We start from the raw sequence: 13,383 nt of genomic DNA, 5'->3' as shown, positions 1-13,383 counted from the left end.
ATTAGAGGTCTGTGACAATTTTTACACACCTGCATTCCTAAGAAAAATAGTCTCTTTTTATTTTGTACTTCATCATTCCGACAGAATGCAAACTGTAGTATGAAAAACTTCCCTAATACCTGGTTGGAAGCGTCATGACAGAGAATTTTGTTAACCATCATGGATCAAATCAAAAACAACTGGAGAATATTTTATTACCCTGAATCATTCAAATAGAACTTGGGATAGTAAATGCTCCTAGAATAGAAGTGCATAACTTTCTGCTTATTTATATTGTGAGAGATAATTTAATTTCTGATATTAAGGTATTTTGGGGGTTTGAAAAAGAAACATGGCAGAGGTCCTAAAATCTCTTTAGAGCAGTATTTGCTGGGAAATTTTTCTCTCAATATGTACACTGTCTGGGGGTTAAAAAAAAAAAAGGAACAACTCAAGAGTTTCAGTCTGTTTTTAGTGGTACCTTTTCGTCTCAGCCATTTTTTTGTCTGTGTTTAACTACAAAGCAGCTGAAATCCGAGAGACATTGTCACTTGCATGAGAATAAAGAGTCTCCTAGAAGGATTACGTGTTAGACACGCGTAAAGCATTTTAAATTTGGAACGCTTCTTGTAATATTGGTACAGCAGAACACTTTCAGTGAACTCAGAACAATATTGTGCAGAATCAGCTGTTTCAAATTGGAAATATTTTCTACACTTCTGTTACATTGCAAGAAGTCTATTTCTATTTTTTGCAATGAACAGTTGTACAGCCCAGCATTAAAATATATCCCACTTCGATGAAGGTGCAGTCTCAGGATGGAAGCTTTTCCAGCAAATCTCCTTGTTTATAGATGGTAGCAGGGAAAACTGTTGTGATCCCCTTTGTCACATTATGCACTGATCACCCAATAATAAATTCACATATTCTGTTTCTAACATACTTGGATATATAGCAATGAGTGGTTGTATTAAATTATTTCGAAGACTTGTATAGAACAGACAACAAAGCAGTAGAAGGTCTACTGCTTCTGTTTCAGGTAAAAAGGTATTTTGCTTCCATGAAGAAGGAAGGGCAGTTCTCTCTTGATTCCATAATTTTCCTTTTGCACTATGACAAATTTTTAAAAATCCCCTTCCTAAAGAATAAATCCCACATTTTTTTCCTTTATATGTTCCCCTCTACTCTGGCAACAAATACTATGCAATGTACTCCTCGACTGCTCTTGACAAAGTGTGCATGAATGGCACTTGGCTTTTGAAGCTATTCCCAGCTTGCTGAGTAAGAGCTGGAAACTATAACTGTGCCCATTTGTTCCATCAAGCTCAGCATACTAAATTTGCTTATAGCTAATAATACATAAAAGAACTAAGAAGGAGGACAAACCATGGTCAATTTTTCTGGGCACTTGTTTCATTTCAAATAAATATAAACACATTTAACATTACAGTATGAACACTAGTCTGGAAAAATAAACTGTGATCAACACATCATCGTCGGTTACAAATGTCAAAGTATCTACTAGAAATAACTCAAGACTCTTAATTACAGAAAACACATTTTGTGCATTTGTGATTAGAAAAGTTACTTGATTTTTTCCCCCCTTGTATTATTAAAAAAATAATAAAGTCTTCTGAAGCCTTTTGGTCCTCATGGTATAGCTGGTTAGTTCTTTATATTTTAAGAGTGTCACTCTTCTTTCTGTACACCTTTCTCAGGCGAAGAAAAGGGTCCGTTTGACCTAGAAGCTTTGGCAGAAGGAGTAGATATTCATAATGCAAATGTTTAAAAAGTAAACTGATGCCAGCAGGACTATTTAGTACAACCCAGTTCCCTTCCGTATGATTACTTAACTTTTACACTTTATGTTTTGGTTTTATCTCCTGTTTGCATCTTAGCACAGCAATAGTAAATACAGAGGATTGTAATTTGATTGATCTCATTGTTGCACACTTTCCAAAAAATCAGACAATGCTTATGATAAAAATCACATTACACGTAAAGATAACAAAGAAATCAATTCAAACGGGCAGGGTGACACATTTAGGTTTGTTAGGCATTACATTTAGAACTGATTTTTCCTAGAACAAATAATTGCTAGACAGCACAGGTAACACAAGTTTCCAAGGATCCCTATTTGGAGAGTGCAAATAAACCATGCGTGCTTGTGCTAAATGGTAACAAAAAGGCGGCAAATCTCATCTGCCTCTACAATAATCTCTTTGCTGCAGCTGCAGGTGGTTATGTTGTGACTGGGCAAGCAAGATTTGACCCTAAAGATTTTAAATTGTAAACGGAAGTAGCAAATACCTATTGTTCTAAAAACACCTATTGTGTAGTACTGTGATGAATTTAGAAGTCTGAATTGCCACAGAAAGTGGTGATATTGGCAGTATTTGTTCAAATCAAAATTTGTGGCTTTACCTTTGGTTTTTATAACAAAGATATCTAAAAATGAAGACCATATATCTATACAAGAGATACTAGAAATGGGAATGTCTTCTGACAACCTAGAAACACTATACTGGAAAAATGATTTTATATCAGCGGTATAATAGAGCTAACACATTAATATAAATGTAACAGTTCCCTGTTTACTTGTGCTGTCAAAACAGAAAAAGGCAGCTTCTTTTTTCTTCATATAATAGGAGGTAGAGACTTCCAGAGGAGCCCTTAGAATTTATGGAAAGCACAGTAGTGCTGGAAGTAGAACATTAACTAGAGTGCATTCTAAAAAAATCCTCACATTTTCTAAAAGGCTCTATTTAATGGCAAATTTTAGTCTTTGCCATTCTCATTCATAAGTGAAGGTGACGCGAAACTCAGGAATTCAGGTGTTTCTAAAGGAAATTTCAGATTAAATCCAAATGCAATCAAGAAAGGAGCACTGAACGTTAAAAGTCAAAATGTTTCAGAATCAGAATCATTTTCATTGTATCCGTTTTCTGCTCCTGCATCATTACTTAAGGGTTTACTATATGAGTTAAGGGTGTTACTCATATTGGAGCTATTGCAGAGATGAGTCCTGCTCATATGGTCTTTTTTAAAAGAAACGAAGTTGAGAGGCGTCATTGTACTGGAAGGAGAAAAAGGCATCATGGTAGCCAAAATGAGTGCCAGGCAGTCAGCCACGTCTTTGTTAGGAGCGCAAGCCAGGGCTGGTGTATGACCTGGGCACAAATGCAGACAAAGCATGGTTAGTACTAGGGGAACTAGGAAAGGATCTGAGCATTCCTTGGATACATCTCCAGATGAGCTCATAGCCTGGAGATGTATGTTTAGTCACAATCACAGCAGACAAGCCAGTGTTACTTTTAAAATTAGACATGCTGGGAAGGTACGTAATTCACAAAGTGGTTTTAAGCCAATATGATCATAACAAGCACTATTTAATTAAAAAGCAAAAGGCAACTTAAAACCTCCCAAAAAAAATGAAATAAAAACAGGTAGACCACGCTCCTGGAGGACAATGTGAATCAATATGAACCAAGACACTGTTAGACTTAAATCACAGGATAGAAGTTCATGTAAGAGTTATTTTGAGAACAATGGCTTTCATTCAGAAGTAACTGTAACATTTAAGAAAAAAATTATAGATTATTAAAAATATAGATTATTATATTTTTTACAAAAATAATAATCTGATTAACATTAATATCGTGGATGATTAATTCTGCAATATTTTCTGTTAGGAAGTAAAATATTGGTAACCTACAATAAATAAACCAAATGTTCAATTTTAGCTAAATTCAACCATGTTTATTAAAATGTGACAGCTGGGTCCCTCTCTGTAGAAAAAGCAATGTTGCCTTATCTCACGGGGAAAGTGAAAGGTAAATGATCTCAGGAAAGTGGCCACTTCTTTCCTTCTGCTTATATGCTTCCAGAATAGCAGGGGAGCTTGACAGATATCCCATCTCAAACAGCATCAGAGCAACTGGATGTGAACACACACACACGCACACACATAAACACACACACACGCATGTATCTTTCTTAAAAGCCTGTTCACAAGTTTCTGCACTGTGCAGTGAGAAGGAGGCTCCATGTCTTTCCTCACAGAGCAGAAATAATGTAGTAGTAGTAATAGCAATAATAATAAGTCATAGAAAAAGACATGGATATTTTTCTGCATAAGCAATATTCTCCTTAGATTAAACAGTATGAATGAGATTAGCTTCCCAGTTAAGTCTCTTTCTTCCATATATCCAGGAGCTCGAAAGCTTTCACTTCTGTTCTTGGTTAATTATGGTTCTCCAAAGCAATGCTTAATATTAGTTTAAACTGTGCTTGCTGAAGCTGATGAACATTTCAGAGCTCTGTGTTGCTAGGCAGGAAATGGGGAGAATAATACACCGGCCCAGGAGGAAATCAGGTTCATTACATTTCACTGACCCAATGAATGAAGATGAAACACAAATGCTATGGGCAATCAACAGTCAATATTCCAATGATTATTGTGGTCCACTAAATGCTGGATTGTCTGTTTGAGATACGATTTTTTTAAAAATCAGAGCATTTAGCAAACCATCAACATGCTGTGATACTACAAGAGATGTCCATAAACTACATATTTACTGAAAAAAAACCCCAACTCTGCTATTGGTGGATTCCCTTTACACACATACACTTAATATGGAAATTCATATGGATGCCGATCTGTAGTTATAATAATCATTTATTTAGAATATGGACTTCCATGCAGCTTTAAGTTATTACTTAGTGGATGTTTTCTATTTGCTACGAAAGGAAGCTTCAGAATACGTCTGAAACCATATAGATGCAATTACGGTTCCATTCTAATTCAATTACTGTACCTAGATACATAAACGGCTCAAAAGCTTCTATCTGAAATAAAGGACACAGTGCCCTACCCTATTTCATGCAGAATGTTAACTGGAAAGGTAGTTGAGCTTACTTCAAAACTGACAAGACAGCACCTGCCACCACAGAAGGTGGCAGGCTAATGTAGGGGACACAGGGCAGCCATCTGGCATATCCTCTTCTTTGCACCATCCACTGGCTGCCAATCACTACTGCTCTGCTCCCTTCCCAGTCAAGGAAAGCAAGAGCAGCAACACTAGATGTATTTCACAATAGCAGAGCAACAAATGTGCATGCACAATGCCTACTGGAATATATGTCTTACGCTGGATACGCTCAGCCTTTCCCAGCCATATTGTCTGTGAGGCTTTGAGAGATGTTAACTGCTGCGGTAGACAGACAGTATAAGCTAGTATCATTGCTGCTACAGCATGATCTCAGGATTGTGAAAATAGTCTGGATGTGTGGCTCTTTGCCAACTCTTTGCAGCTGCCCAATCTAGCCAGAGTTTTTTGATTTGGCCCCTTGCTGACAAAAAATCCAGTACTTCCTAAGTATAATTCCTTGGAATTGTATGGTAGGGGCAGTGGTATGCTAGAGCCAGCTTGCAAGAGCTGATTATTAAATTTTATGGAATTCTGTGAACTGGTTGAGAGCAGAACTGACCTGCTATGCCTAGGGTGCCAATCACCGTTTGACGGATCGCAGTGTGGCACAGCAACAACAATGGAGCCAGCAGAGTGAAGGTGAAAATTAACCAGAGAATCAGCCTGGCATAACAAAACGGCTTTGGATATGGTTTAATGCTTAAAATGCTTAGTAAAAAGCTTAAAAGCACACACAATTACAAATAGCTTACTCAGTGGCTGGAAATGCAGCCTCAGGGAATGGCTACTGAAATAAGGAAGTCGACTCCTGATTGTTAATCAAAGCTTACTGAATAGACGGAATCAGGACTAGGAATGAAGAGTTGCTAGGAGGACGGGTTCTGTTGCTATTGTAAAGATCACTACATAAGTTTTCGCCTTGCCCCCTATTAGTGGGCAGAACCTGTATTCTGTACCCTGTGCAGTTCAATAAACTTGGCTGAACCTGATTGTATGGTTTCCACTTGTATATTGGATCTGGGGATTTTTTCCCCTTCAATTGGTGTCAACCCTGGGATTTGTTACACATTTTTCAGCAAACCACTGGGTAGAGGTGTGCAATTTTACAAAAGTACTTTTGTAATGGCAACCCACCCCGGTATTCTTGCCGTGAAAACTAAATGGATCAGTACAACCAGAGATATGTCGGTATACCATCGGAAGATGAGACCCCCAGGTCGGAAGATGGTCAAAATGCTACTGGGGAGGAACAGAGGATGAGTTCAACTAGCCCCAGACGTGATGACACAGCTAGCTCAAAGCCGAAAGGACGGCTAGCGGCCGACGGTGCTGGTGGTGAACGGCGAATCCGATGTTCTAAGGATCAACACACCACTGGAACCTGGAATGTAAGATCTATGAGCCAGGGCAAATTGGATGTGGTTACTGGTGAGATATCAAGATTAAAGATAGACATTCTGGGCGTCAGTGAACTGAAATGGACTGGAATGGGCCACTTCACATCAAGTGACCACCAGATCTACTACTGTGGACAAGAGGACCACAGAAGAAATGGAGTAGCCTTCATAATTAATAGTAAAATGGCTAAAGCAGTGCTTGGATACAATCCAAAAAACGGCAGAATGATCTCAATTCGAATTCAGGGCAAGCCATCTAACATCACAGTGATCCAAATATACGCCCCAACCACAGATGCTGAAGAAGCTGAAGTAGAGCAGTTCTATGAGGATCTGCAGCACCTACTGGACAACACGCCTAAAAGAGATGTTATTTTAATCACGGGAGACTGGAATGCTAAGGTGGGCAGTCAAATGACACCTGGAATTACAGGTAAGCTTGGCCTGTGAGAACAAAACGAAGCAGGACATAGGCTGATAGAATTTTGTCAAGTCAACTCACTCTGCATAACAAACACTCTCTCCCAACAACCGAAGAGACGGCTTTATACATGGACTTCACCAGATGGACAACATCAAAATCAGATTGACTACATCCTTTGCAGCCAAAGGTGGTGGACATCTATACAGTCGGTAAAAACAAGACCTGGAGCTGACTGTAGTTCCGATCACGAACTTCTTCTTGCACAATTTAGGATCAGACTAAAGAGATTAGGGAAGACCCACAGATCAGCTAGATATGAGCTCACTAATATTCCTCAGGAATATGCAGTGGAGGTGAAGAATCGATTTAAGAGACTGGACTTAGTAGATAGGGTCCCGGAAGAACTCTGGACAGAAGTTCGCAACATTGTTCAGGAGGCGGCAACAAAATACATCCCAAAGAAAGAGAAAACCAAGAAGGCAAAATGGCTGTCTGCTGAGACACTAGAAGTAGCCCAAGAAAGAAGGAAAGCAAAAGGCAACAGTGATAGGGGGAGATATGCCCAATTAAATGCAAAATTCCAGAGGTTAGCCAGAAGAGATAAGGAATTATTTTTAAACAAGCAATGCGTGGAAGTGGAAGAAGACAATAGAATAGGAAGGACAAGAGACCTCTTCCAGAAAATTAGAAACATCGGAGGTAAATTCCAGGCCAAAATGGGTATGATCAAAAACAAAAATGGCAAGGACCTAACAGAAGAAGAAGAGATCAAGAAAAGGTGGCAAGAATATACAGAAGACCTGTATAGGAAGGATAACAATATCGGGGATAGCTTTGACGGTGTGGTCAGTGAGCTAGAGCCAGACATCCTGAAGAGTGAGGTTGAATGGGCCTTAAGAAGCATTGCTAATAACAAGGCAGCAGGAGACGACGGCATCCCAGCTGAACTGTTCAAAATCTTGCAAGATGATGCTGTCAAGGTAATGCATGCTATATGCCAGCAAATTTGGAAAACACAAGAATGGCCATCAGATTGGGAAAAATCAACTTATATCCCCATACCAAAAAAGGGAAACACTAAAGAATGTTCAAACTATCGAACAGTGGCAGTTATTTCACATGCCAGTAAGGTAATGCTCAAGATCCTGCAAGGGAGACTTCAGCAATTCATGGAGCGAGAACTGCCAGATGTACAAACTTGGTTTAGAAAAGGCAGAGGAACTAGGGACCAAATTGCCAATATCCGCTGGATAATGGAAAAAGCCAGGGAGTTTCGGAAAAACATCTAGTTCTGTTTTATTGACTATTCTAAAGCCTTTGACTGTGTGGACCAGAACAAATTGTGGCAAGTTCTTAGCGGTATGGGGATACCAAGTCATCCTGTATGCCTCCTGAAGAATCTGTATAACGACCAAGTAGCAACAGTAAGAACAGACCATGGAACAACGGACTGGTTTAAGATTGGGAAAGGAGCACGGCAGGGCTGTATACTCTCACCCTACCTATTCAACTTGTACGCAGAACACATCATGCGACATGCTGGGCTTGAGGAATCCAAGGCTGGAGTTAAAATCGCTGGAGGAAACATTAACCATCTCAGATATGCAGATGATACCACTTTGATGGCTGAAAGCAAAGAGGAACTGAGGAGCCTTATGATGAAGGTGAAAGAAGAAAGTGCAAAAGCTGGCTTGCAGCTAAACCTCAAAAAAACCAAGATTATGGCAACCAGCTTGATTGATAACTGGCAAATAGAGGGAGACAGTGTAGAAGCAGTGAAAGACTTCGTATTTCTAGGTGCGAAGATTACTGCAGATGCTGACTGCAGTCAGGAAATCAGAAGTCGCTTAATCCTTGGGAGAAGAGCAATGACAAATCTTGATAAAATAGTTAAGAGCAGAGACATCACACTGACAACAAAGGTCCGCATAGTTAAAGCAATGGTGTTCCCCGTAGTAACATATGGCTGCGAGAGCTGGACCATAAGGAAGGCTGAGTGAGGGAAGATAGATGCTTTGGAAGTAATGTGTTGGAGGAAAATTCTGAGAGTGCGTTGGACTGCAAGATCAAACCAGTCCATCCTCCAGGAAATAAAGCCAGACTGCTCACTTGAGGGAACGATATTAAAGGCAAAACTGAAATACTTTGGCCACATAATGAGAAGACAGGACACCCTGGAGAAGATGTTGATGCTAGGGAGAGTGGAGGGCAAAAGGAAGAGGGGCCGACCAAGGGCAAGATGGATGGATGATATTCTAGAGGTGATGGACTCGTCCCTGGGGGAGCTGGGGGTGTTGACGACCGACAGTAAGCTCTGGTGTGGGCTGGTCCATGAAGTCACAAAGAGTTGGAAGCAACTAAATGAATAAACAACAACAACAAACTTTTGTATAAGGTAGCCTTCACTTAACAATGGTAATTGGGACAGGAATTTCCATTGCTAAGCAATGCAGTTGTAAAGCACAACATCATGTGACTGTGCTGCTTAGCGATGGAAATGCCAGCATTTCTGGTTGCTGTCGTTAAGCGAATCACTGCAGGTTGTTAAGTGAGGATGTCACATGGTCACCATTTGTGACCTCCTGCTGGCTTCCCCATTGACTTTGCTTGTAAGAAGCCAGCAAAGAAGGTCGCAAATGGCAATCAAGTGACTGTAGGATGCTGCAACCAATGTAAGTACCACTCATTCAGCGCTGTTGTAAGTTTGAATGATTGCTGAAAGAGTGGTCGTTAAGTGAGGACCACCTGTATTAACTACTATATGGTGCCTATAATATGATGAATAAATAAATAAGAGCATTATGTTGCTATACATCTAATTAATTATATGTTATGTATTCACAATAGAAACTTTTCTCAAAAAATTATGATTCCAAAAGTATTTTGAATCCAATTACAATTAATCAGTTTTACAAATGTTGGTAAATACCACCAGGTATTTTATAAAATTAAATATATTTGCAATGTGCAGGACTACATGGGCCTCCTATCTCTGAACTGTTCCTTATATCCTGTTTGCTTGATTACAAATAACTGAATAAACTAGTTAAGAAGACTCTTCAAATGTTACTATTACCCAAGAAATTAATTTTGATCTGTGCAAATACTTGGGCTCACCAAGTGACAATTTTTACTGCTTTTTTTTAAAACAGTGGATTTCCTATTACATGCTATACCTCAAACTGCTTTTTATTAGGAAGCAGAGTAGCCGAAAGAGAAACTAATGTTCTCTTTCAAGATGTCTTTTTCAAGATTTCATGAAAATGAAAAAAAGTGCAAGGTCCCCTGTGCAAGCACCAAGTCATGTCTGACCCTTTGGGGGGACACCACTTTTGTGACGTTCTCTTGGCAGACTATAGAGTGGGGTGGTTTGCCACTGCCTTCCCCAGTCGTCACCTTCCCCAGCAAGCTGGGTGCTCATTTTACCAACCTCGGAAGGATGGAAGGCTGAGTCGACCTGAGCTGGCTGCTCAAGAATCCAGCTTCCGCTGGGATCGAACTTGGGTCGTGAGGAGAGTTTTGGTTGCAATACTGCCGCCTACCACTCTGCGCCACACGAGGTTCTCAAGATTTCATAGAGCTGGGAAAAATGCTTCCTCCAAAAACTGAGAAGGACGATGGGTTTGTGTGTGGGTGTGTTAAAAGTTTAACTGCCATCACACAATCCAAAGTTATTTGTTTAAGCACTGGCTTTGCATTTTTAATAAAAAGTATTTTACACAAAATAATGGGCCTTCCTTCCCCTATTAAATGCCTTTAGAATTTTAAGGACATTTTGAATATTAAGAAAAATACCTCTTCTTTAATGAGTAGGGAAAGAGGGAGTCAATGACCCCATAAAAGCATGCCACTATTTTTTGTTATAGCTTTTTCTTCACAAGCCCAGTTCTATCTTCGGATTCTAGTCAGTGTTTTACTTTTGGGTACGCGATATCTGGTCAACATTTAATTAAGGACTTAATACGGTTAATCCCTAGCTCTCAAAGGCCGAGATCAAGAAAGCTACATTAAGTGTATACTTAAGACTTCCATACGTCCATATGAACATTCAGCATATTCAATATAAATCCCCTTCAAACACTACACACCAAATGCATTTAATCTTCTCTCAATGATTTGTAATGTAGTATAGGAATGATTTATGAGAAACCTACAATACATCCAAAGCGCACCCTGGGCCTGCAAAGCTAAGCACATGAGATCCTGTCTGAGATATGTTTGATCAGAGATTACTGTTGTTTTCCTACAAGATTATTATCTAATGATCAGATATGTAAGCTGCAAGTAAGTAATGCAACTAACGAGCAGATATGTAAGTTCAAAATGAAAGGTGATTTGCCTGAATTTTTTTCAGAGGGCAAAACTGGAAATGATTCTCAATGGAAGTTACTTGAACATTTATAAATATATTATATTTGGTCTTAACCAAAAGGCCAAGAAGCAGGAAACGTATAAAATTTCACCTGGCCAAGGCCACAAGGTGGCAGTGACTTACTGAGTGGCCAGAATGGGAAATAGTTAGGACTTCAGAAAGAATGAGGAAACAGTTAAAAATCATGTTATAGGCTTTGCTTCCTCTCCATAAAATGAATGCATTAATACATTTAAAATGCAACCCTCTTCCATATAAGAGTTCTGATGTCTTTATACAACTAGAAAATTCTGTTATTACTTTATATAAGGTATAGTTGCCAAAATGTATGCAAACGAAATAATAATGGGGCTTGTTTTTATATATTTTAAACAGAAGTAGTTTCAGTAGATAACCCAAGTTTTATTTTTACAATTAGGAAATTAATGACCTCATCATATTTTAGAAACACATAGACATACGTAATGAATAATGGATGCTAATTTATTGTTCACAAATGATAATATGAATATCTTCACTTACCATTTTCATCTATTGCCAGTACACACGCCCCCTTTGCTAATAATTCCTCAACTACCATCTTCAAGCCATTCTGTGCAGCAATATGAAGAGGTCTAGAAAATGTAATATTTAGATTCGGTAGGTTTGATGAATTTCAAAAAGTCTACTGTGATATTATGCACAGCTTGTTCAAGTGCTTAAGAACATTAAAAATTATGTGGACTCTCTATTTGCAAAATGCAAAAGTATCAATTATATGAGACTTTAATGTTACCAAAATTGTTAAATAAATAGTAAATGTTAATTAAAATTATACTTACGTTTGTAATGCATTGTTTTTTGCATTAATAAGGCTCTGTTCTTGTATCTTGTCAAGTATTAACAAGGCACATTTTTCATGACCCTAGGAAACAAACACACATACACATCTATCTGTCTATCTAAATATTATGTGACATTCTATCACACATAGTTTTTTGTAATCTGATCTTGGTTAATTATTAAGGAGGTCTAGCAGATGTGAGAAGAGAGGCTTCCCTCTGAAAACCATGGAAATGTATTAAGATGAAAGACAGAGATGCTTTGATAGATCTTTACCTATTAGTAAGTACAACTTTGCCTACATCCTAACAGTGATCTGTTTGTCTGTGTGGGGGGCAGTGGGGGAGACACCCAAGCCAGAAGTTCTACCAATAGAAGAAATGAAAAGTACTGAAAGGCCACCTGGCTAGTCCAAGCTTCCTAAATGTCCATAGTTACTGTATGCATCTTAGTCACTTTTCTTCTGTTCTCGACTTAGCCAAAGCCATCACACTACAGATGGGGGATACAATCAGTTACAGCAAGTCATGATATTCAAGCAAAGGAGAAAGTGGCATAAATTGTTCTCCAGGTTTAGAGAGTTCTCCTTGCTCTCTAAACTTTCTCTGTCATCCTTCTTACTGTTGATTGTTTGGCTCGGTAATGGCTGATTAAAAGAACGTCCAAGAACTGTAAAGAGGCTGCCGTCAAGCTGGCTTTTTATTTATTTAAAATATTCTCTGGGCACCCATCTTAAACACAACTCTGGGCAGCTCACAACAACAAAACCAGTAACTATGAAATCATAACCATAAAATCATAAAAAAAAAAAAAAACAGGATTTCCCTAGGATAAGACAGGGTGACTGCCATTCACTCACAGCAGGATTATTTCCATTAAGAATATAGTAGTGAAGACTGGGAGGAGCTGATAAGTAAATTTATGTATGGGAAAAAGCTATCATGGCTTGTTATGAGTTCCTACTGAAATGAGAGATTTTCAGAACTAACAAAGAGCAAGCAAAGTCTATAACTTCAAATACAGCAAAGCTAAGAAACTGTATTCTAAGCACCAATGGAACCTTCAGTAAAAAAAAGTATTATGGGGCTCTTTGCTAGTAGACAAGCCAATGACGCTCTTTCCCAAAATCCAGCATTCTGTTTTTCCTCTCCTTGTCTCTTTCTCTTAGCCCATCCCACCCCATTCACTGAGTATTTCATAACCAAGAGCAGGAGTAGTTCTCACAGGGCTCTTTTAGATCTCCCTTCCCCTTTGATTAACTCCATTTATATTACTGCAAAGTGTGGAGTCACCCCAGGCTTCTTGTGATATTTAAACTAACTAAAAAATAAAATGGCTTGCTATTAGAATGTGGGATGCACTATGTGGACTTCAGGTCTTGTTAGCATCAATCAGCATGGCACAGGACTGTGGGATTTCAGCATTGCCATTTCCAGGGCATATAATATACAGGTAGTC

At 38.8% G+C, this 13,383-nt stretch overlaps 1 protein-coding gene across 1 annotated transcript in view; it reads right to left on the bottom strand.

Annotated features, from left to right (window-relative positions):
* Positions 1-561: 561 nt before the first annotated feature.
* ANKRD44 (ankyrin repeat domain 44) overlaps positions 562-13,383 on the bottom strand; it is a 158,706-nt gene continuing 145,884 nt past the window's right edge. The window contains exons 26-28 of the mRNA XM_063318043.1: positions 11,925-12,007; positions 11,626-11,717; positions 562-3,149 (exon numbers count right to left, since the gene is read on the bottom strand). Of these exons, the coding sequence (XP_063174113.1) occupies positions 2,881-3,149; positions 11,626-11,717; positions 11,925-12,007 (444 nt within the window). The 3' untranslated portion in view covers positions 562-2,880. The remainder of the gene's footprint in view (positions 3,150-11,625; positions 11,718-11,924; positions 12,008-13,383) is intronic.

This window comes from Candoia aspera, chromosome 1, assembly GCF_035149785.1.
Source record: "Candoia aspera isolate rCanAsp1 chromosome 1, rCanAsp1.hap2, whole genome shotgun sequence".
Lineage (NCBI taxonomy): Eukaryota > Metazoa > Chordata > Lepidosauria > Squamata > Boidae > Candoia > Candoia aspera.
The sequence above is the reverse complement of the archived record's forward strand: the minus strand, read 5'-3'. Positions and strand labels throughout refer to the sequence as shown.